Source organism: Pleurodeles waltl, chromosome 2_2, assembly GCF_031143425.1.
Source record: "Pleurodeles waltl isolate 20211129_DDA chromosome 2_2, aPleWal1.hap1.20221129, whole genome shotgun sequence".
Lineage (NCBI taxonomy): Eukaryota > Metazoa > Chordata > Amphibia > Caudata > Salamandridae > Pleurodeles > Pleurodeles waltl.
In genome coordinates this window covers 348,785,492-348,811,117 of record NC_090439.1, presented here as the reverse complement: position 1 = coordinate 348,811,117, position 25,626 = coordinate 348,785,492, and the positions used below count along the sequence as shown (strand labels likewise).

The 25,626-nt window shown below is 45.8% G+C and overlaps 1 protein-coding gene across 1 annotated transcript in view; it reads left to right on the top strand.

Annotated features, from left to right (window-relative positions):
* LAMA1 (laminin subunit alpha 1) overlaps positions 1-25,626 on the top strand; it is a 979,910-nt gene that overhangs the window by 736,472 nt on the left and 217,812 nt on the right. The window contains exons 41-42 of the mRNA XM_069219856.1: positions 22,718-22,820; positions 24,649-24,765. Coding sequence (XP_069075957.1) covers positions 22,718-22,820; positions 24,649-24,765 — 220 coding nt within the window. The remainder of the gene's footprint in view (positions 1-22,717; positions 22,821-24,648; positions 24,766-25,626) is intronic.

Sequence of the window (25,626 nt, the reverse complement as noted above, 5' to 3'; positions counted from 1 at the left end):
GGGGACAGGTTTTGGTACTCACAGTCGTAGAGTAGTCCGGGGGTCCTCCCTGAGGTGTTGGTTCTCCACCAGCCGAGTCGGAGTCGCCGGGTGCAGTGTTGCAAGTCTCACGCTTCTTGCGGGGAGATTGCAGGGTTCTTTAAAGCTGCTCCTTTGGATAAAGTTGCAGTCTTTTTGGAGCAGGTCCGCTGTCCTCGGGAGTTTCTTGTCGTCGTCGAAGCAGGGCAGTCCTCAGAGGATTCAGAGGTCGCTGGTCCCTTTGGAAGGCGTCGCTGGAGCAGAGTTCTTTGGAAGGCAGGAGACAGGCCGGTGAGTTTCTGGAGCCAAGGCAGTTGTTGTCTTCTGGTCTTCCTCTGCAGGGGTTTTCAGCTAGGCAGTCCTTCTTCTTGTTGTTGCAGGAATCTAGTTTCTAGGTTCAGGGAGAGCCCTTAAATACTAAATTTAAGGGCGTGTTTAGGTTTTGGGGGTTAGTAGCCAATGGCTACTAGCCCTGAGGGTGGGTACACCCTCTTTGTGCCTCCTCCCAAGGGGAGGGGGTCACATTCCTATCCCTATTGGGGGAATCCTCCTTCTACAAGATGGAGGATTTCTAAAAGTCAGAGGCACCTCAGCTCAGGACACCTTAGGGGCTGTCCTGACTGGCCAGTGACTCCTCCTTGTTTTTCTCATTATCTCTCCTGGACTTGCCGCCAAAAGTGGGGGCTGGGTCCAGGAGGCGGGCATCTCCACTAGCTGGAGTGCCCTGGGGCATTGTAACACGAAGCTTGAGCCTTTGAAGCTCACTGCTAGGTGTTACAGTTCCTGCAGGGGGGAGGTGTGAAGCACCTCCACCCAGAGCAGGCTTTGTTTCTGTCCTCAGAGAGCACAAAGGCTCTCACCGCATGAGGTCAGACACTCGTCTCTCAGCAGCAGGCTGGCACAGACCAGTCAGTCCTGCACTGAACAATTGGGTAAAATACAGGGGGTATCTCTAAGATGCCCTCTGTGTGCATTTTTTAATAAATCCAACACTGGCATCAGTGTGGGTTTATTATTCTGAGAAGTTTGATACTAAACTTCCCAGTTTTCAGTGTAGCCATTATGGGGCTGTGGAGTTCGTTTTTGACAGACTCCCAGCCCATATACTCTTATGGCTACCCTGCACTTACAATGTCTAAGGTTTTGCTTAGACACTGTAGGGGCATAGTGCTCATGCACATATGCCCTCACCTGTGGTATAGTGCACCCTGCCTTAGGGCTGTAAGGCCTACTAGAGGGGTGACTTACCTATGCCACAGGCAGTGGGAGGTTGGCATGGCACCCTGAGGGGAGTGCCATGTCGACTTAGTCATTTTCTCCCCATCAGCACACACAAGCTGGCAAGCAGTGTGTCTGTGCTGAGTGAGGGGTCCCTAGGGTGGCATAAGACATGCTGCAGCCCTTAGAGACCTTCCCTGGCATCAGGGCCCTTGGTACCAGGGGTACCAGTTACAAGGGACTTACCTAGGTGCCAGGGTTGTGCCAATTGTGGAAACAATGGTACATTTTAGGTGAAAGAACACTGGTGCTGGGGCCTGGTTAGCAGGGTCCCAGCACACTTCTCAGTCAAGTCAGCATCAGTATCAGGCAAAAAGTGGGGGGTAACTGCAACAGGGAGCCATTTCTTTACACAAGCCCCCCCCAGCCCACAGGCCAGGAGACTCAGCCAAAGCTGGGAGAGTCTTCCTAGTCTGTCAGGCGAGGAAGAGTAGAGGAAATAGGCTAGTTTGTTGCAGGGCCTACTCTGCCTTACATCCTCCTGTTCAGGTCATTCCCTCTGGGGGACTGACCCACTTCCACAGTGATAGGACCTAGTCTGAACTGCCTCTTGTCTGTGCTTTTTATGTCTTCACCCATTCTCTCTATTTTGGGGTTAGAGGTATCCACCTCTGCTAATCTTATCTTAGCCAGGGTCACCCCTAGCTTACCCAAAGAGGTTACCCAGAGCTGGAGTAACCCCACCATGACCAACAGGGTCAGGGGGCCTAACTTGTTATTTGGCATGGGGTCAGACCACCATGCCAAGGATAGTGCAGCCATAAAGGCTAACACCCAGCAGAGGCCACTGACAGCTGTCAGTGCCCAGAACCACACCTTTAGCTCTTCACCTACAAGGGAAGGGGCTAAGTTACAGGCTTCTTTGGGTTCAGGGTGCCTGTCTGCTGTGATAGAGTGGGGGGTTACCACATCTTGTAGTAAGCACCCTTCTTCCACTCTTTCTTCTGTTAGCTGAGGAGCCACCCACTCAGGCTTAACAGTTGCCTGACTAGCCAGGACTTCTTGTGGGTCAGGTTGGACTTTATCAGAGCCACTTTTGGAGTTCTCCTCTACTGGAGCAGAATCTCCTTGGCTTGCTGGAACCTTGGCTAAAGGTTGTCCACCTTTCCTACTCTGTTTCCTTTCCTTTTTCTTCTGGGGCCTACTTGCATTTACTGCAGAGGCAGGCACTCCAGAATCCTTGGGAGAGGACTGGCACTGGACCAGTTCCTCTCTTGGGCTCTGACTAACCTCTGGGTAGTCATTTCCAAGGAGACAATCAAGGGGGAGGTCTGTACTGACTACCACCCTTCTCCAGCTAAAAGTCCCACCCACTTCTATGGGCACAAAAGCCAGAGGCCTATCAGTGACCCTGTCTGGGCTAACTCTTACTCTGGCCATCTCACCTGGGATGTACTGGTTTGAGAACACCAGCCTGTCATGCACAATTGTGACTGGCACAAGTGTCTCTCAGGGCAGTGGCTGGGATTCCATTCACCAGTAGGTGGTGGAAGTGTCTACTTCCCTCTGGAATCTCCAACTCACCTGTTGGGCCCTTTTTCCAGTTGAAGGCTATGAAGACCTCCTCATCTGAGGAGTCATCCCCAATGGCTACACTGGTCACCCCTGGGATTTTGCTAGGGGGTTTGTTTTTGGGACAAGAAGTGTCCTTGGTGTGGTGCCCTGTCTGTTTACAGTTATGGCACCATGCCTTAGTGGCATCCCAACTCTTACCCTGGTACCCACCTTTGTTTTGGGTTGTGTCTCTGGGCCCACCCACCTGGTCTGGTTTTTGGGGGCCTACAGGGGACTCTTTTTCTTTGTTTCTAGTGTCACCCACTTTCTCCTGGGGAGGCTTTGTAACCCCTTTCTTTTGGTCACCCCCAGTGGAAGTTTTGGTTACCCTAGTCTTGACCCAGTGGTCTGCCTTCTTTCCCAATTCTTGGGGAGAAATTGGACCTAGGTCTACCAGATACTGATGCAACTTTTCATTGAAGCAGTTACTTAAAATGTGTTCTTTCATAAACAAATTATAAAGCCCAACATAGTCATACACTTCATTTCCAGTTACCCAACCATCCAGTGTTTTCACTGAGTAGTCAACATAATCAACCCAGGTCTGGCTCGAGGATTTTTGAGCCCCCCTGAATCTAATTCTATACTCCTCAGTGGAGAATCCAAAGCCCTCAATCAGGGTACCCTTCATGAGGTCATAAGATTCTGCATCTTTTTTAGAGAGTGTGAGGAGTCTATCCCTACACTTTCCTGTGAACATTTCCCAAAGGAGAGCACCCCAGTGAGATTTGTTCACTTTTCTGGTTACACAAGCCCTCTCAAAAGCTGTGAACCATTTGGTGATGTCATCACCATCTTCATATTTAGTTACAATCCCTTTAGGGATTTTCAACATGTCAGGAGAATCTCTGACCCTATTTATGTTGCTGCCACCATTGATTGGTCCTAGGCCCATCTCTTGTCTTTCCCTTTCTATGGCTAGGATCTGTCTTTCCAAAGCCAATCTTTTGGCCATCCTGGGTAACTGGATGTCCTATTCACTGGAGTTATCCTCAGTGATTTCAGAGTTGTTGGTCCCTCCTGTGAGGGAACCAGCATCTCTGACTATTATTTGTGGAGTCAGGGCTTGAGAAGCCCTGTTCTCCCTAGATAGGACTGGTGGGGGGGAATCACCCTCCAAGTCACTATCTTCATCCTCTGTGTTGCCATCCTCAGAGGGGTTGGCCTTTTCAAACTCTGCCAACAGCTCCTGGAGCTGTAGTTTGGAAGGTCTGGGGCCCATGGTTCATTTCTTTATTTTACAGAGTGACCTTAGCTCCCTCATCTTAAGATGGAGGTAAGGTGTGGTGTCGAGTTCCACCACATTAACATCTGTACTAGACATTGTGCTTCTAAAAGTTGGAATACTTTTTAAGAATCTAAAACTAGTTCTAGAATCTAATTCAAACTTTAACCAAACTTTTAAACTCTAAAAGGAGATGCTAACAGGGACTAACACAAGGCCCTAGCAGGACTTTAAAGAATTTAGAAAACTTTTCAAATTGCAAAAATCCATTTCTAATGACAATTTTGGAATTTGTCGTGTGATCAGGTATTGGCTGAGTAGTCCAGCAAATGCAAAGTCTTGTACCCCACCGCTGATCCACCAATGTAGGAAGTTGGCTCTGTATGTGCTATTTCAAAGTAAGGAATAGCATGCACAGAGTCCAAGGGTTCCCCTTAGAGGTAAAATAGTGGTAAAAGGAGATAATACTAATGCTCTATTTTGTGGTAGTGTGGTCGAGCAGTAGGCTTATCCAAGGAGTAGTGTTAAGCATTTGTTGTACATACACATAGACAATAAATGAGGTACACACACTCAGAGACAAATCCAGCCAATAGGTTTTGTATAGAAAAATATATTTTCTTAGTTTATTTTAAGAACCACAGGTTCAAATTTAACATGTAATATCTTGTTTGAAAGGTATTGCAGGTAAGTACATTAGGAACTTTGAATCATTTCAATTGCATGTATACTTTTCAAGTTATTCACAAATAGCTATTTTAAAAGTGGACACAGTGCAATTTTCACAGTTCCTGGGGGAGGTAAGTTTTTGTTAGTTTTACAGGGTTCAGTTCTTGGTCCAAGGTAGCCCACCGTTGGGGGTTCAGAGCAACCCCAAAGTTACCACACCAGCAGCTCAGGGCCGGTCAGGTGCAGAGTTCAAAGTGGTGCCCAAAACGCATAGGCTTCAATGGAGAGAAGGGGGTGCCCCGGTTCCAGTCTGCCAGCAGGTAAGTACCCGCGTCTTCGGAGGGCAGACCAGGGGGGTTTTGTAGGGCACCGGGGGGGGACACAAGCCCACACAGAAATTTCACCCTCAGCGGCGCGGGGGCGGCCGGGTGCAGTGTTAGAACAAGCGTCGGGTTCGCAATGGAAGTCAATGAGAGATCAAGGGATCTCTTCAGCGCTGCAGGCAGGCAAGAGGGGGCTTCCTCGGGGAAACCTCCACTTGGGCGAGGGACTCCTGGGGGTCACTTCTGCAGTGAAAGTCCGGGCCTTCAGGTCCTGGGGGCTGCGGGTGCAGGGTCTTTTCCAGGCGTCGGGACTTAGGTTTCAGAGAGTCGCGGTCAGGGGAAGCCTCGGGATTCCCTCTGCAGGCGGCGCTGTGGGGGCTCAGGGGGGACAGGTTTTGGTACTCACAGTCGTAGAGTAGTCCGGGGGTCCTCCCTGAGGTGTTGGTTCTCCACCAGCCGAGTCGGGGTCGCCGGGTGCAGTGTTGCAAGTCTCACGCTTCTTGCGGGGAGATTGCAGGGTTCTTTAAAGCTGCTCCTTTGGATAAAGTTGCAGTCTTTTTGGAGCAGGTCCGCTGTCCTCGGGAGTTTCTTGTCGTCGTCGAAGCAGGGCAGTCCTCAGAGGATTCAGAGGTCGCTGGTCCCTTTGGAAGGCGTCGCTGGAGCAGAGTTCTTTGGAAGGCAGGAGACAGGCCAGTGAGTTTCTGGAGCCAAGGCAGTTGTTGTCTTCTGGTCTTCCTCTGCAGGGGTTTTCAGCTAGGCAGTCCTTCTTCTTGTTGTTGCAGGAATCTAGTTTCTAGGTTCAGGGAGAGCCCTTAAATACTAAATTTAAGGGCGTGTTTAGGTCTGGGGGGTTAGTAGCCAATGGCTACTAGCCCTGAGGGTGGGTACACCCTCTTTGTGCCTCCTCCCAAGGGGAGGGGGTCACATTCCTATCCCTATTGGGGGAATCCTCCTTCTACAAGATGGAGGATTTCTAAAAGTCAGAGGCACCTCAGCTCAGGACACCTTAGGGGCTGTCCTGACTGGCCAGTGACTCCTCCTTGTTTTTCTCATTATCTCTCCTGGACTTGCCGCCAAAAGTGGGGGCTGGGTCCAGGAGGCGGGCATCTCCTCTAGCTGGAGTGCCCTGGGGCATTGTAACACGAAGCTTGAGCCTTTGAAGCTCACTGCTAGGTGTTACAGTTCCTACAGGGGGGAGGTGTGAAGCACCTCCACCAAGAGCAGGCTTTGTTTCTGTCCTCAGAGAGCACAAAGGCTCTCACCGCATGAGGTCAGACACTCGTCTCTCAGCAGCAGGCTGGCACAGACCAGTCAGTCCTGCACTGAACAATTGGGTAAAATACAGGGGGTATCTCTAAGATGCCCTCTGTGTGCATTTTTTAATAAATCCAACACTGGCATCAGTGTGGGTTTATTATTCTGAGAAGTTTGATACTAAATTTCCCAGTATTCAGTGTAGCCATTATGGAGCTGTGGAGTTCGTTTTTGACAGACTCCCAGCCCATATACTCTTATGGCTACCCTGCACTTACAATGTCTAAGGTTTTGCTTAGACACTGTAGGGGCATAGTGCTCATGCACATATGCCCTCACCTGTGGTATAGTGCACCCTGCCTTAGGGCTGTAAGGCCTACTAGAGGGGTGACTTACCTATGCCACAGGCAGTGGGAGGTTGGCATGGCACCCTGAGGGGAGTGCCATGTTGACTTAGTCATTTTCTCCCCATCAGCACACACAAGCTGGCAAGCAGTGTGTCTGTGCTGAGTGAGGGGTCCCTAGGGTGGCATAAGACATGCTGCAGCCCTTAGAGACCTTCCCTGGCATCAGGGCCCTTGGTACCAGGGGTACCAGTTACAAGGGACTTACCTAGGTGCCAGGGTTGTGCCAATTGTGGAAACAATGGTACATTTTAGGTGAAAGAACACTGGTGCTGGGGCCTGGTTAGCAGGGTCCCAGCACACTTCTCAGTCAAGTCAGCATCAGTATCAGGCAAAAAGTGGGGGGTAACTGCAACAGGGAGCCATTTCTTTACATCCGACATCACCCCACGCCACACACAAGTGATGACCATTCACGTCCCTATTTATTTTATTTATTTTCCCAGCTATCGGTGTAGGACTGCAAATACTTAAATACATTAACTGTACTGTTTACTCATTCTTGGCATAGAACATTATGATGACTTTTCATTGATTAGCCAGAGCATGTTTTCTAGGCAGCAGGTGTTGAAACACTTTCTTCACTGTGGCCTTGTTTTTTCTTACACTTTGCAGTCTTGGATGTTGAGCAACCTTGTGTTGAGTTTGGCTTATTCAGCCAGTCCTGACTTTTACCTGTTTACTATTCAAAGTGCAGACTGTACTCTAATACATAAACTGTTGGTAGCTGAAAAGCTAGGATCATCAGCAGCTGTCATACGTCACACAGGTCATTTGTCTGATTGCTCCACAGTGTATGTCACAGATAACCCTTTCCTGTAATCAAGTCTTTGCCATGTTTTGGTAAAAATAACAGCATATAGTTATTATACACCCTTCCTTAACTTGCATGATCACATTCCGTTCATCAATTTTTGAAATGTGCAGCAAGTGGACTAGCTTCCACCTCTATTCCATTGTTTCTACTAGTACACCTGTGCCCCTCTCCTCATCACTGTTTTGTGATATGAATTAAAAACATATTTAATTCCTAAACTTTTAATCTTTATCTTGTTTGTGTATTAATTTCTGCTCCCATGTAATTTAAGTATAGGCGTATGCTGTGCCAGCTGAGCCCATCCAGTCTGAGTCTTCTTGCTTTGTCTCATGCATTTGTGTGTTGCAGTTATGACAATTGCATGGAGTATGTGGGGGCATATTTATACTCCGTTTGCGCCGAATTTGTGTCGTTTTTTTCGACGCAAATTCGACACAAAACTAACTCCATATTTATACTTTGGCGTTAGACGCGTCTAGCGCCAAAGTTCATGGAGTTAGCGTCATTTTTTTCCGTGAACATCTTCCTTACGTTAATGATATGCAAGGTAGGCTTTCCCGTCTTAAAAAATGACTCCGATGCTATTGCGTCGGATTTATACTCCCGGGCAAAAATGACGCCCGGGAGTTGGCGGGACTAAAAAACCTGCATTTGCGCCGGATTTTAGCACCTGGGTCAGGGCAGGCGTTAAGGGACCTGTGGGCTCAGAATGAGCCCAGAGGTGCCCTCCCAAGCCCCCAGGGACACCCCCTGCCACCCTTGCCCACCCCAGGAGGACACCCAAGGATGGAGGGACCCACCCCAGGGAAGAAAAGGTAAGTTGTGGTAAGTATTATTATTATTATTTTTTTGTGGCATAGGGGGGCCTGATTTGTGCCCCCCTACATGCCACTATGCCCAATGACCATGCCCAGGGGACAGAAGTCCCCTGGGCATGGCCATTGGGCAAGGGGGCATGACTCCTGTCTTTGCTAAGACAGGAGTCATGTTAATGGGGGTTGGGCGCCAAAAAAAAAATGGCGCAAATCGGGGTAAGACGTTTTTTTTGCCTCAGCCTGACTTGCCCCATTTTAGGACGCCCAAACGCCATTTTTCCCTACGCCGGCGCTGCCTGGTGTACGTGTTTTTTTTTCACGCACACCAGGCAGCGCCGGTCGGCTAACGCCATTCAATAAATACGGCGCCCGCATGGTGCTTCAGAATGGCGTTAGCCGGTGCAAATTTTTTTGGCGCAAAACTGCGTTAGCGCAGTTTTGCGTCAAAAAGTATAAATATGGCCTGTGGTATTTTTATATAGTGAATTTGACCAACATGCAGTGGACAGCTGTGGACTGTCCCTGTAATAAGGACTTCACAAAAAACAAGAAAACACAATTCCTTCATACAAACAAAATGGACCACTTCAACAATGTTTTTTTGGCCATTGCCTCCGTCTTTGTTGCTGCTTGCCTTTTCCCCCACTGTTGCTGTAACTTACCCACATGGTTCTTACTGCTTGCCCATTCTATGTTGTTACAGCTGGAACTGTCTTAGCCACCTTTCTCCGCTTCGCGTTGCTTCGACCACTCTAAATAAAAACAACCTAAATGGAGCTCCTTTTTGTCAGCCTAACAGGATGAGATGCCAGGTCGGGAAATATGCTCTTTAACAATTCACACATGTATCCAACAAATCCACTCTGCTTTCATAGGCCCTTTCCTAGATTAAAGACATGTTGCTTCTTTTCCACATTAACAGGCAAAGAGACACATTTCAACACATACAATTTCACTACAAACCAAAACACATGGGTAAAAGACATTGTAATTTACACTGCCAATAGTTCTAACTCTCGCAAATGCGAGACCGATTGCATTGCAAATGCTTGTTTAACTTTTAACTGCCCTAAGACACGCAGCCTTAAATTGGCAGTCTGCATGTTCTAGGTGAGGGTGGCACATACATGCTGCAGCCCTTGGGGATATTCTATGGTACCCATGCCCTAGGTAACAGGGGTACTACTTACTTGGGACTTATAGGAGGGCCAGCGGTATTGCCAATTAGGAAACAATTTTACAGTTTTGGGGAAAGAGATCTGGCACTGTGGACCTGTTTAGCAGGAACCCAGTGCACTTTTAGTCAAAATTGCATTGAATATCAGGCAAAAACTGGGCATGACCATGTCAAAAAGGGGCTCTTTCCTACACCTCCCACCTTAGCTGTAGGTCCAAAGCCTCTAGTGATGTGAAGAACAATTATCTACATGAAAATGTCCAATCTACCAGCTGCTAATGTATAGAAATATCTCCATGGAGATGTTTGTGGCTAGCAATGGACTCCTATGAACCTGTTCATTCTCCCTTTCCTTCCCCAGCTGCTATTGTCCAGAGTGGAGTGGGGGAAGTGTTCTCTAGCAGAACCCAATAGAGGTGTAAAGCACTCCTTTGGAACCTGGAACATCCCCCTCTCCCGTGCCTTAGCTGCTGCAACAGCAGCATTTGGAGCCAGTAGGTTAACTAGCATACAGGAGGCATGTTTGATCCACAAGCCCTAGGGAGTACAACATTTGTTGGTCTCATTGCTCTTGTGCCTTGATGGTACAGGCCCTCTAACATTTTTGAACTCCATCACACTTCTCAGTAGATATGGACACCATCAGTGAGACGAAATCAAGGATCTGACACAACATCTAAATCAGATCAGTATAAGAATAGAGCCAAGACTGTTATCTCTAAGTGAAAGACTATTACCAACACTTGCCTGAAATCAGCACTGAATGCAGCAGACACTGCTTACAGGCAGTACTGCACAGGTACCACGGCGAAGAAGGCATGCATGACTGACATGAGTGTTAGAGTTCAAACCCGAGGTTCAGGCGGCCATCATCAATGTGCAATTTACAGGGGACACAATTTTAGGATCCTCAGTTGATGAGGTCCTGTAAGGCATGAAGAAGTACACCTTCAGGGGAACCCCAGCAGTAAGGAGAAGAGCATCCACCAGGTAGGGAGCCCAGACAGCAACTAAAAACCCTTGATTCACCCCCTTAACCCCTACTACAAGGGGCCTTACCTCAATGGGAATACACCAATGTGCAAAGGCTGCCTTTTCGAGGGAGAGCAAAAGGCAGAGGACTGGCTTTAAAACAGGCAAGACCCTCCAGCAAGTGACTCCACTTTTGAGATCTCTGCACATCTAACACCTGTGGGGGAAGGATCAGAAGATTCCTTCAGCAATGGAGTACCATTACCTCTGACAAATGAATCCTGTACATTAACCATCATGGATATTAAATCACACTGCAAAAAAACAACCTTCAAACATCAAACCAAGATCAAGATCAGTCAACTTCAAAGAACAAAGTTGCCTCAAGGAGGAGGTTGAAAAGCTTTAGAAATCAAGCAAAAGAGAGGTTTCAGGCACAGGAAAGAGAAGAGGGCCTTTACTCTGTCTACTTCCTGGCACAGAACCAGACAAAACTCTTGGTCTTGTTTTAGACCGCAGGACTTAAAACAGATATATCAAAACACAAAAATACAGGATGACAACTATTTAAAATATCATACCACACCTGAGGAAAGGAGACTATGGGGGTCATTCTGACCTTGGCGGTCCATGACCGCCATGGCGGAGGGCGGCGGAAGCACCGCCAACAGGCTGGCGGTGCTTCCTGGGCGATTCTGACCGCAGCGGTAAAGCCGCGGTCAGAAAAGGGGAGCGGCGGTTTCCCGCCGGTTTCCTGACGGTTTCCCGCCGGTTTCCCGCTGGCCCAGGGAATCCGCCATGGCGGCGCTGCTTGCAGCACCGCCATGGGGATTCCGAGCGCCTTCCCGCCAGCCTGTTTCTGGCGGTGTCCACCGCCGGAACCAGGATGGCTGGAACGGCTGCCGTGGGGCCCCTGGGGGCCCCTGCACTGCCCATGCCTCTGGCATGGGCAGTGCAGGGGCCCCCTAACAGGGCCCCACAAAGATTTTCACTGTCTGCTGTGCAGACAGTGAAAATCGCGACGGGTGCCACTGCACCCGTCGCACCCCTTCAACTCCGCCGGCTATATTCCGAGGCGGCTTCATTGTTGAAGGGGCTGTCCCGCTGGGCCGGCCGGCGGTCTTCTGGCGGTCGCCCGCCGGCCCAGCGGGAAAGCCGGAATGGCCGCTGCGGTCTTTTGACCGCGGAGCGGTCTTTCGGCGGGAACCGCTTGGCGGGCGGCGACCGCCGACCGCCGCGGTCAGAATGACCGCCTATATGGCAACCATAGACCTCAAGGGCGGATACCTTCACATTCTCATGAATGGTAAGTACAAAAGACTCTTGAGATTCATATCAGACACACTACAATACCAATTCAAGGTTATAAACTTTACACATAAAATTGGCACCAAAGATATTTTCAAACTGTATTTCCATGGTGGCAGCTCACAGAAAGAGAAGGGGACTACTCGTGTAACCTTATCTAGACAACTAGTTAGTAAAAGCAGTATAATTCAAAGACATTACATTACACTTATCGTCATACCCACTCCCACCCTCAGGAATACACAAAGAATACAAATTCCATCCTACCTCCACCCCTACTTTTTCACTCTTCACAAACACCTACCACAAGCACCCCAACCCAGCAACATTCATTCACACGCCTCTCCTCCATTGCACAATTTAGAGGCTTACATCATGATCTACATGCTCCTCCACCACCCCTAACCCATACTCCATCCACACTAAACAAACGCAAACAATATAAAAAACATGCCACTCATAGCAACCTCGCATCCCCTTGTCTGTTACATAATAAAACTACCCTACAAAAAACAGTACACTCCTCATGTCTCTCTCAGCCACCAAGTCCACCACCCACACACACAGACCCAACAAAATGCCTCCTTAACCTGCTGGAAGAGGAACACTATATTGAAAAGCAAGACTATTGTGAGCCTCAAACAGTTATCACAACTAGCAACACTCCTGCTTCAAGCTCACATTATACTACTTACCCTTCTCCTAAACAAAACAACACTACCACTAACACACCTTTTCTAAACTGACAGCTCATATATGCTCGATCACTCTAAAAAAACAAGCACCACATCTACGACCTGCTCACAGACACACAACCTGACTTACTATTCATAACTGAATCCTGGTTGGGAGATGACATGGCACCAGTCTTGCACGAAGCCGTTCCTCCGGGCTATCAAACCATCACTCAAAACCGTATAGGCTAGAGAGGAGGTGGACTAGCTATTATATTCAAACAGGCAATGAACCTCAGTAAAACAGACAACATCTCCATACAAGGTTGTGAAGCCCTCCTTACCAGATGCCACCCTACTCCAACTTCCTCCTGTAACTTTCTCCTCCTTTACAGACCTCCACCTAACAACTCCACATTCCCAGATGCTTTTCTAGACACAGGGGGTCATTCTGACCCTGGCGGTCATGGACTGCCAGGGCCAACGACCGCGGAAGCACCGCCAACAGGCTGGCGGTGCTTCCGGGGGCATTCTGACCGCGGCAGTAAAGCCGCGGTCAGAAAAGGGAAGCCGGCGGTTTCCCGCCGGCTTCCCGCTGCCCCAGGGAATCCTCCACGGCGGCGCTGCAAGCAGCACCGCCATGGGGATTCCGACCCCCTTCCCGCCAGCCTGGTTCTGGCGGTTTTCACCGCTAGAACCTGGCTGGCGGGAACGGGTGTCGTGGGGCCCTTGGGGGCCCCTGCAGTGCCCATGCCACTGGCATGGGCAGTGCAGGGGCCCCCTAACAGGGCCCCACATAGATTTTCAGTGTCTGCGTGGCAGACACTGAAAATCGCGACGGGTGCAACTGCACCCATCGCACCCCTTCCATTCCGCCGGCTCCATTCGGAGCCGGCATCCTCGTGGAAGGGGGTTTCCCGCTAGGCGGGCGGGCGGGCTTCTGGTGGTCGCCCGCCAGCCCAGCGGGAAACTCAGAATGACCCCCACAGTCTCAAACCTTATTACACTATACTCCAAACTATGCATTCTTGGGGATCTAAACATTTGGTTTGACAAACCCAATATGCCCCATCCAAAAGCTATCACCACTGGCCTAGTTGCATTGAACCTACATAAGATTGTACACAATCCCACAGACATCGCTGGTCACATCCTAGATGTCATTTTTGCTAAGCCTGAACTAGTTACTATTCATAGCATCACGCCAACCACTTGATCAGACCACCATATGATAACTTTCCGACATACAACTCCACAAATCAACACACCCCACAACTACTTACATACATACACCTATCGACCATGGAGGAAACTCAATTTGGATCATTTAGAAACACAACTAACAGCAAACACAGATCTAGATACAATTAATTCTGTGCCAAAACTTTATGAGTGGCTACAGGAAGCTTTTGATATCCTAATACCACTCAGAAAAACTAAACACGACAAAAGTAAACCAACACCTTGGAGAAACACAGAACTTAAAAAGATAAAGCAACAAATCAGAAAGTTGCAGCGGACCTGGCTCAAAACAAACAACTGTGAAGACAAACTGCAGCTACACAAACTTAACAGGATATACAAATCATCAATCAAAAAAGCTAAAAAAATATACTACTCAGACAGAATTCAAAATGTTCAATCTACAACCAAGGAATTTTATAAAATTCTCAATGAATTTTTTGAAAACCTACATGCATTGAAGGAAGTCATCCCACTACCCAAGATTTCACAAACAAATTGGCAACTCACTACACAACCAAGGCAGACACATTGGACTCCTATTTAAAACAGAAGAAAACCACCAGCACCAACCCCTTTCCTAAAATATCCTTTAAGAATAAACCGACCCAACCTCTACAGTCCTTCAAACAAATATCCTAGGATGAATTTATGGATTTGGTCAAAGCAAGCAGGCCTTCTGTTTGCCCTTCTGACCCTTGCCCACCGCAAATCTTCAAGAACATTCTTCTATCTACTTCTGCTGCCATACCTGTAAGAAGAATCATCAACAACTCTCTAATTTCAGGAACTATTCCTGTAGACCTGAAAAAGGCATACATACGACCTTTATTAAAGAAAACAAACCTAGACCCGCAAGACCCCAACAACTACAGACCAATCACAAATGGACCTTTCCTGGGCAAATTGATAGAAAGAGCAGCATTCACAATTCATTGAAGACAATTCTATACTTTTAGACTTCCAAACTGGATTCCTCCCAGGAAGAAGCACTGAATCGGCACTCATAGCAATCTGGGATGATCTTAAAAACACAGTCGACCGCAATGGAGTTGCTGCACTACTTCTCTTGGACCTCTCGGCTGCCTTTGATACGGTTGACCATGACTCAAGGACTCCACAAAGCTGGCATACAAGGGATTGCTCTCGACTGGATTACTTCTTATCTTCAAAAAAGATCTAATATCATCCACTCGCCCCCTTCTCTTCCAAACCCTACCTCACAAAAGCAGGGGTCCCCCAAGGGTCAATCATCTCATCTTTGCTTTTCAACATCTACATGATATCTTTACCAGAACTGATCAATGATTTCCATCTCACATGCTACAACTATGCAGATGACACACAAATACTACTTAAATTAGAATGCCCCAAAAACATTGAAAACTCGCAAATCTTCAGTTGCCTCAGAGCCGTTGATCAGTGGATGACCTGGAGCCATCTCAAACTAAATACCTCCAAAACAGAAATACTCATATGTGGTGACTGGAAAAGTTATGACCCTCTGTGCGTCTGGCCTGATGATCTCGGACCACCTCCTCAATTATCCAAGGAAGTTAGAAACCTAGGAATCACCATGGATTCCAAGGTAATTATGAATGCCCAAGTGGACAAATTAGCACGAACAAGCTTCATCACCTTGAAGACTTTACAACTCATCTTCCCCCACCTCGGATTTCCACACAAGGTGCAAGCTACTATCTCACTTGTACTATCAAAACTGGATTATGCCAATGGCCTCTACCATGGATCATCTCTATCTGTAATGAAAAAACTACAACGTATCCAGAATTCCGCAGCCAGGCTACTATTACATGTAAAGCCGCAAGCCCACATCTCCCCTGCCTTGAGCGCACTACACTGGGTACCCGTTGCCAGAAGATGCACTTTCAAGCTGCTTTGTATCACCCACAAAGCTATACATGGAACAGGACCGCTTTTTATCAGAAAGAAAATTACCAAATACATCCAACAAAGAAAACTCCGCTCAAGATTGACACCCCGCCTTAGAACACCACCATACAAGAAAAAGACTATAGGTGGTACATCCTTCTCCGTCCAAGCCGCGCTAACTATGGAATTCATTACCCCCAACTATAAGAGCCACAGATAACTTTCTGGTCTTCAGAAAACTACTCAAGAGTTGCCTCTTTCCTTCATAACCACCATATTCAAACAACTTTGAACTGCATATGCCTATGTTGATAAATATTTTTTCAGATTATGTGTATATTTCTATTTATTTATAGTTCCTGGGTGGGTTGTTATACTAGATATCTATGAATTCCTGCTCTCATCTTATCACACTTATCTACTCATCATCATATGTCATGTCTCTATCAAACTATCCTCCATTCTCACTCTGACTCGTCCCAAATCCCTTCTACTACTTTCATCTCCTAAATAACTCTGCCTAAGCTCTTCCCTCCGCTTCCACATCTAACTCACCAAACCTCACGCTACTACTATGACCTCCCACACAACCCTACTAAATTCTCCCGCATTTATCTCACCCTGCTACTATGCTCTCCCTAACCCTTCCACATACTCTTCCCTCCTCCACCCCCCTTTACTCATCCCAAGCCTTTGGGTTGAGTAAATGAAGGATATACTCCCAATTAACACTTATGAATTTCTTTCCTCCTCCACCCTTCCATTACTCCAGTCAATCTAACTAATAAACTCTCATATCCACGGCTCAAATTAACTCATAATAATACTAAAACTGTACTCATTATTTCCCGATACTAATCCATCACTATTTCATGTTGGGTTCCAGAGTAGCATGCTACTCATCGAAAAGCGCCTCGTCAGGGGTAGTAAGCGCTATATAAATACGATTACAATACAATACAATAAGAAGCCCAGTACTGACCCTCTACAACCTAGGTTACTCCATAAATCTAGAAAAGTCATTACCAGCCCATAGAAGGAAATACTGGGAGCATGACTAAACTTGATACAAGCAAAAGCTTGTCCCAAGAATCAACGCGCAAACAGACCAGTTCACTCATACTAACTAGAAGGAGTAAGCTGTGACAACAAGGACTTAGGGAAATTGTTAGGCACTATGGCTTCCTATATTCCCCTCGTTCCCCATGCAGTGTTACACATGAGATCATTACAGGAGTGGTTACAGAGAGAGAGGTTACAGGCGACATGGAGTTGGGAAGTTCTACAAGTTGTAACCGATAAAGTCCACAAAGAACTTCAGTGGTGGGACATATCAAACATCACAATAGGCAGACCTTTTCAAAACCCAACTACCTCAGTCACAATTCCAATGTATGCCTTGCACACAGGCAGGGAAACATCCCATGAACTGTCTAAAAATCAGGAGTGCATGGAGCCCTCGTAACCCAGTGAAGCACATGAGCACGCTGGAACTCAAAACATTTTTCCTGGCACTAAAGGTCTTTCAAACACAGATCAGAGGATATCATTGCAGAGAAACAACATTGTAACAAAGTTCTACCTGAACAAACAGGGGAACAGAATCCCACAGAAGCACAAGAGATATGAACATTTGCCATTCAGAGGCACATGTTAATAGTCACGATACACCTACAAGGAGAACATAGAGGCTGCCAGGCTCAACAGACAGACAAGCATCTGACACGGGTGGGAGCTAAAGCAGGAGGTGGCAGACATTTGTTGAAGAAGAGAGAAACAGCAACAGTAGCCCTCTTCACAACACAGGAAAGTGCAAAATGCCTAAGGTTTGTAGTCAGTTTTCCAAGCCAAGAAGTGTAAGAGAATGCCTTGTCGATCGATCGCCAGAGCCACTTGCATATGCTTTTCTACCAATTCCTCTGATACCATTACTAACCACCCAGAAGCCCACACACAGCCTGGCAGCATGGCTCCTGAAGAGTAAGAATTTGGACACCTACTCTTTCCTAAAGGAACCATGGATATGGAAGACGTTCAAACAGTAGCACTCCACAATTGCACCCAAATGCAATTCAGCACAACTGTGCTACAATGTCGCACCCATCTGTTCTACAGGGGCTCATACACTTCACTTAAGGAACACCTACGTAATCATTGTTGTATACTATGGAGGAGTAAAAGGCTGAAGCTTCTTTCAAACACCAGTCATTAGGAGATTCCTGAAGGGGGCAAAGAGACTAGCACCACCTGAATCATCTCCTACATCCCAGAGAAACCTCAGCATTGTATTTACTGAACTTATGCAACCCTCCTTCGAACCCATGTACAGCATAGAACTCTGTTTTCTAACCCTGAAAACATATTTCTTGGTGGCCTTCATGTCCCTGTGCTGGGTGAGTATAGAAAGCTGGTGTTGGAGGCTTGCTCTGTTTATGGTGTACACCTGTCGTGTGGCACTGTGTACTGAGTCCAAGCAACAATTAGTGATAGTGAATAGGTGTCCAGATAGCAAAAGCTGCGATGTCCTTTGGTCTGAAAAATGCACCTGCCACATTCCAGAGGTTGGTGAATCAAGTAGTTCTGGCAGGCCTAGAAGACTTTAGTGCAGTCATATCTAGATGATATTGCTGTCTTTAGCTCCACCTAGCAGGCTCACCTGATCCACCTCAGGAGTGTGCTTGCGGCCTTGAAAAGGCATGCCTCACTATCAAGGCTACAAATTGCCAGATAAAACAGAGTAAAATGGTTTACTTGAGCAACGAGTTGGTGGAGGCCAAGTTCAACCTCTACGGAGCAAAATCCAAACAATCATGGATTAGGTTGCTCCAACTACCCGGACCCAAGTCAGAGCTTTTCTGGGCCTGACTGGTTACTACTGGAGATTTGTGAAAAGGTATGGGTCCATTGTAGCACCCTCAAATGATCTCACTTCTAAAAAGATGCCTAAAAAGGTACATTGGACAGTTATTTGTCTAGAGGGATGTGATACCATACCCTGAAAAATGGCTATGTGCTCAGCTCCATTTCTCAAAACCACAGACTATTCCAAACAATTCATTGTCCAGACTGACACATCTGAAATAGGGATAGGAGCAGTGCTATCATACCTAAATGAAGAGGGCTTTTATCTGCAGAAGGTTGCCCCCAGAGAAAAGCATTGGTCAGCCATTGAGAGGGCGGCCTTTGCTGTGGCATGGGCCTTTGAAGAAGTTTAGGCCATACCTGTTTGGCACTCACTTCATTGTTCAGACAGATCACAAGCCCCTCTTCTGGCTTAAACAAATAAAAGGTGAGAACCACAAACTTTTGATGTGGTCTATTTCCCTACAGGGGATGGTTTTTCAGTGGAACATAGACCTGGGAGTCACTATGTCAATGCAATGTCAATGCAAATGGACTCTCCAAATATGTCCACTAAGATAATGAAGACTAACCTGGGCAAGGTTAGTCTCATTCACTTTCGTTTGGGAGGGGTTTATGTGGAAAGTACCGTCTTTCTAGCATAGTTACCCCCACTTTTTGCCTGATGTGAGTTTGTTTAGACTGTAGTTCACTGGGACCGTGTTAATCACTTAATCATCGTGTTGTTGGTAAACTTTTTACACCCCTAATTGGCATACTAGTGCATCCATGTAAGTCCCTAGTAAATGGTACTTAGGTACCCAGGGCATTGATACACCAGGAGTCTCCCATGGGCTGCAGCCTATATTGTGCCACCCATGGGAGCCCCTGCAAATTGTGTCTGCCGGCCTGCCATTGCAGCCTGCGTTAAATGGTGCATGCACCCTTTCACCACCAAAGCTGGTCACTGAACCTAGACACTATAAGTCACCCCTCTGGTAGGCCCTTTAGCCCAAGGGCAGGGTGCATATCTCTAAGTGTGAGGGTACCCCTGTATGAGCAGGGTGCCCCTACAGGTCGCAGGCCATTTTCTGGACTCTGTAACTGCAGGGAAGCCATCTCATAGTATCTTGTGGGCACTGGTCAACACGTGTGGTCCAACTCCATAGTGGCTTCTCCGAACCTAGGCATGTTTGGTATAAAACATGTTGGAATCCTGCCACCACACTGATTCCACTTTTAAAGTAGCTATTTGTGAATAACTTGAAAAGTATACATGCAATTGAAATGATTCAAAGTTCCTAATGTACTTACCTGCAATACCTTTCAAACAAGATATCACATGTTAAATTTGAACCTGTGGTTCTTAAAATAAACTAAGAAAAGATATTTTTCTATAACAAAACCTATTGGCTGGATTTGTCTCTGAGTGTGTGTACCTCATTTATTGTCTATGTGTATGTACAACAAGTGCTTAACACTACTCCTTGGATAAGCCTACTGCTCGACCACACTACCACAAAATAGAGCATTAGTATTATCTATTTTTACCACTATTTTACCTCTAAGGGGAACCCCTGGACTCTGTGCATGCTATTCCTTACTTTGAAATAGCACATACAGAGCCAACTTCCTACATGGACACAGTGCAATTTTCACAGTTCCTGGGGGAGGTAAGTTTTTGTTAGTTTTACCAGGTAAGTAAGACACTTACAGGGTTCAGTTTTTGTATATAATGTGTGTAACATCTACAAAGGGATATGTGCCAGTGTCAGGTTAGTAGTAGTGCTTTATCCCTTATTTTTGCAACACTTGTGTGGTTCTTTCTTATGAGTGAATTACTGTCTGAACACTGTGGTATTACAAGTGATTTACATTCCTCCTGGATAAGCTTTAGCTGCTCGCCTCAGCTACCACTAGAGGGCTTCTACTATCTGGACACCTATTCACTATCACTAAGTGTTTCCTGGACTCAGTATAGGGTGCCACCCCATAGGTGTACACCATAAACCGAGCCAACCACTTGCAATCCCTGACCTTGAAAAGACTGCCTTCTTTTGGGTGGAGGACAACACTGTGTAACCTTTGCGTCTGCTTGAAAATCACCTTTTGATGGTGGCCTTGGCATGTCTGACGTCTACACCTACTATGTTGTGGTACACCTGGTCCCCATCAACAAATGGGTCACTGGGGGATGGGACAGTCTGGCATACCATCTAGAAATGCACCATGTTTGTCTCGGGGTACCCTTGGTCACCTCTATGGCAGTCTGCTGCCTCTTATGGCTCCCTCCTGCACCTGAGTAACACTGTTGCTCTGTTGGAGGGTGGTGTTGCACCTTGTTGGGTGGAATTGACACTTCACGGACACCAAGCCTCTGTGGCAGGGAACTAGGATTGAGCAGGTGTCTGTGCTTCGGGTGTTTGCTTATTGGGACCATTTCAAGACCACATATCTAGGATAAATTCACTGCAGTGGGACATTCTTGTCCTTCCAGGAAATGCACAAGCAATACAGTCTTTCCCATACACAGTTTTTCCAGTATTTGCAGTTTCACCACACTATTGTTCCACATCAAGGTGGATACTCAGATCCCCAAATACAGTCCTGTTGAAGCTAAAATATTGATGGGGAGATTGGCTAAGAGGGCAATATTACAGATCTATCACTCCCTGTTGATCAACGCCCCGGATCAGTTTCTCCTGCAGAGGTGGGAGGGCTAGGTGGTAGAGCTTGATGGCAATGACTGGTGTGAGGTTTGCATGGCCCCAAGACAACCGGTGACCTCCTTGCATTTTCAGATTATCAGAATCAACTACCTTCATGCGACATACCTGACCCCCCAGCGATTATGGCAGATGTACCACGAGATACCAGCTGTATGTGCAAGCTGCTAGTTCCCTGCCGCTGACTTCTTTCACATGGCCTGGTTCTGCCCAGCCTGGGTGCCCTCCTGGGAGGGGGTGGAGTGCGAGAGCTCATATGTTCTGGATCGCCACATTGAATTGGGTCCCCCTGTGGCTCAGTAGGGTCTCCTTGAGGAAGCTGGCAGGCCAATGCCTGAAATAATCTTTATGGGGCGGTCTCCTTGGTAGCCAAAAGGGGCATCGTACACAATTGGAAGGGGGCAGAGCCCCCTTTACTAGCGATATTGCAGAAGGTTGCTGACTGGTGTACGCGCCAAGAAAAATCAATATACGAGACGAGAGACTGCCCTCAGAAATGTGAAAAGATATGGGGGGTGGTTTGTGGACATACCATTGACTCCTGAAGGGATGACCAAGTTGCTGTTTACGACTATGTTTATGTAATGACTTGGTCTGTTTTATATTTGTTGATATTGTCTTCTTATTGTTGGATGATACCTTGCAATGCTAAAACTAATAAAAATGTGGTTATTAAAATAAAATAAACTGCTCTTCCAGCCTGCAAATGGTGGGCTGGGAGTCTCTTTTCACTTGTGTCCCAGCAAGGCAGTCCCTGGGGAATGCACTTACTTACATGCCCTGGGGTACCCTGGCAACCATTTATTAGGGACTCACAGGTATGTTAGCTCAGCCAATTGAGTAAAAGCTAATTCAGCATATCAGTTTAAGGGTAAAGGCACAGGCACTAAGGTCTGATTAGAAGGCCTCAGTGCATTCTGAGAGTTAAAAAAACAGTAACATCAGTCCAAAAACTTTAGGGTGATCATACAGAAGGGACATTTCCGTACAGTAGTGATCTACTTTTCTTATTAATTACACTTTCAGACGTGTGAACATATTTGTAATAAAACATTACAAACTTATATTCAGTGTAAAAAAAGGACTGGCTTTCATATTAATAAGCAAATTGTCTATCATATTATTTTATGAATAAAAAGTCCAGATATTTTATTTTTGTTTTTATTTTTTGTCTGTAATATTCAAAATAATCACTTCAGTTATTTACCATAGTACCATACTGACTTTGTACATTACATAAAGCTTACAAACTTATGGCCTGATTTAGAACTTGGTGGATGGAATACTCCGTCACAAACTTTATGGATATCCCACCCGCCGTATTACGATCCCCATAGGATTATATGGGATCGTTTAACGGGGGACGGGATATCTTTGATGTTTGTGACAGAGTATTCCCCTCTGCCAAGTTCTAAATCAGGCCCTAAGTTATTAATTAAAAGTAAAGTAAGTGTGCTACCAAATTGTCATGTACAAATAATTCCCTTCATAGATGTTTGTTGTAATGTTTGATTTCTGTGATTTTAGATTTTTCTGCACAATACATCTCTTGACTCTGTTGCAAGAAAATCTCTAATGGTCAGTATTGAGCTTTTGAATGAAGTGAAAAACCTGACTAACAAATCAGAAGGTGAGTTGTAATGTCACATTCATACTAAATTGAAATGCCATTTTGCCTTGGAGAATATTTTCACTTATATTCAAAGGGCTGTATGTTACAAGAATAAAAAACCCTTTGCATTGTATTCAAGAAACGATGTTGCTTGATACCTGCTGCCTCCATGCCAAACATCAAATAAAATGCAAAACTAAATATGAAAGCCCTGTTTTGTTGTGGCATGGAAAGATTTAGAAAGATGAAGTAGGCAGGCAATCATAGAGACAATCAGAGAGATAGGGAGGAATTTGATGGTCCTGTGTACACCCTGCCTGGAGCTTTAACATATAACTACTCAAGGTACACATTTGCGAGAAGAGAGACATCACCCAACCAATTAGCAGGGGCGTTCGTAGGTCAACAAACATTACAGAGTCAGGAGCAAATGCCCTCACTCACCAATTGGTGACATGCTTCATCATTGGACAATGCTCCTCGTTAGGCTGGCGCTGCAATTCCTGACCGGCCCAAAAGGGGCTCTTTGCCGGGGATCTTTTGATCAAGATTTCTGAGGTGAGTGCAGAGTGAAGAGGTCTAGAAGGTGAGTGAGGGCACTTGCTTCTGATTCTCTGTGATGTTTCTTGACCTCTGGACCCCCTCCTAATTGGCTGAGTGGTGTCTCTCTTCTCAGAACTGTGTACCTTGAGTACTTAGTTATATGTATGCAGGTAATCTTCTGAAACGAAAAGTCTCACAATATTATTGAGCATATTGATTTTTTCATATTTTGGTTCATCATACCTTAGTGTTGATCTGAAATTTGAAGATCATATAACTAGAAAAGATTAAAGGCTTGGTTCCAACTGTACACTGGTGTGAACTGTTTTACAGTAAAAGGAAAATATCAGTCTTCTAAGTTTTCAATTTTGTTTCTGACCTATCTGCAACAACAGGTCTGTAGGCCTTAATAACACTATGGAGCATGAGAGTATTGTCATAACGTCAGAAGAGGCCTTCTTGGTAGTTTAGCCTTATTAATAAAAGAATATCCACATTTGATATTGAATTGTGTGTGTATATGGAGTAATAATTTAGAGCCTCATATGCAATTTGGAGGGAACTGAAAATCCTCCAGTTTCTGGAGGAAATTCTAGATACGTAGTACAATCCACCAGCTGAAATGCCCCTGGCATAGTACTGTGGAAGAAATACATCTGGTGGATTTTTTATTGAGATTCTTATAGAAATTGAAATATTTTCAGTTTGCTACAAACTCTAAATGAGGCCCCTCGCTTTCCTTTCAACAGATAAATACAGTGATGTGCCTCAATAGGTTTTGCATGTTTTGGCCACAGTTACTTTGAAGCATAGATAGCTATGTATCTGCTGAATTTTACTTTCATTCTGTCAGGGGCATAAATTGCAGTTTACTCGATCCCTGTGGGCTAACCCGCCATTGCTGATGATTGAACTCCACAGAGTTTCTGCTGCACATGATCTTCTCCTGTGTTGCTCCTGGGTAGACTCCTCTGGTCCAATATCAAAGGTGGTTTAAACTGTGTGACACAGATCACTTCCAAAAAGATGGAGGATACAAACATGTGTGAGCCCTGTCTGTCATCCCACTTTTTGCAACACATCAGGCTTCTTCAGAACCATTGGTTTTCCGCACCTTGATTGCAACATATTTCTGATTCTCAGACATCACACTAAACATCTCTAAGTAGGCCGTATTAAAAGTCACACTTTTACCATCATGAATTTTGTAAGGGCAGCCATGATATGAATTCTCAGGTCTTTCAGTGCCCTCTCTAGATATCAGTGCACAATAATTCTAACAGACATTTGTTTTTTCGTACAGGTATTATGTCTGACATGAATAGATTGAAAATGAAAGTGGATCTGATAAGAAAGAATACTTCTCAAATAGCCACTCAGATAAGTGGCTCACTGCTTTCTCTGAAAATGTTCCAAAATGGTAAGTTGAATTATCTTATTTGATTTTATCCCCTGCCTGAATTTTCTTTCCGAATAATAGAAAATAAAATAAGTCAGAGTTATTATCTGGTCATATTTCACTTTTGTACTCACCCACAAGTGCTTTGCAGCCTTTGGAAAGCAAGAAATCAATATGGCTTAAGCCCATTCTTAAAAAGCAGGATATGGCTGCTTCACGTTCATTCCCTACTCATGTACAATAGGGCATTCTGTAAATACACAGCGCAACCTTTATCAATTAAGGGAATTGATAAAGACCATTGCAGATCTTTATAAATTCCCTCAATTTTGTTCCTGACAGAAAGAGAGGGCCTATAACAAGGATGGTGGTCTCTAATGATTGATATATCTTAAGACATTCCACCAAAGGACTATAAAAGTTTCTAAATTAAATAGGAAGGAACAGAAAACAAACTATGCAATGTTGTAGCAGACGTTCTTCACCTGCCAGTGCTAGCACTAGGACAGCCCATTGTCTCAATGGAACTTTAATTATTCCACTGTTCTTGTTTCTTTGAGCCTTGTGAGACAAACTGCATGTGTGGTTACAACAGTAGTTCTGTGAACACGGGTAGCACATGGGCTGAGACCTTGAGCACTGAAATGTGCAAACTGTCTGCTATTAATAGTACTCTGTCCATAGAAGTTCCAACTTTCATAAATTATAATGTTTTCAAAGATACAGGTTTGATTGTATAGTGACACACTCTGCAGTCTCACTGTGTATTGTATGTTTCTTTTTGTTTTGAGGTGTCAGAGAGGGTTCAAATTGGATTCAAGAGAATTTACCCCAAAAAATGTAAGCCCATTTCTTACGTGACCAAGGAGAGGTATACTATTG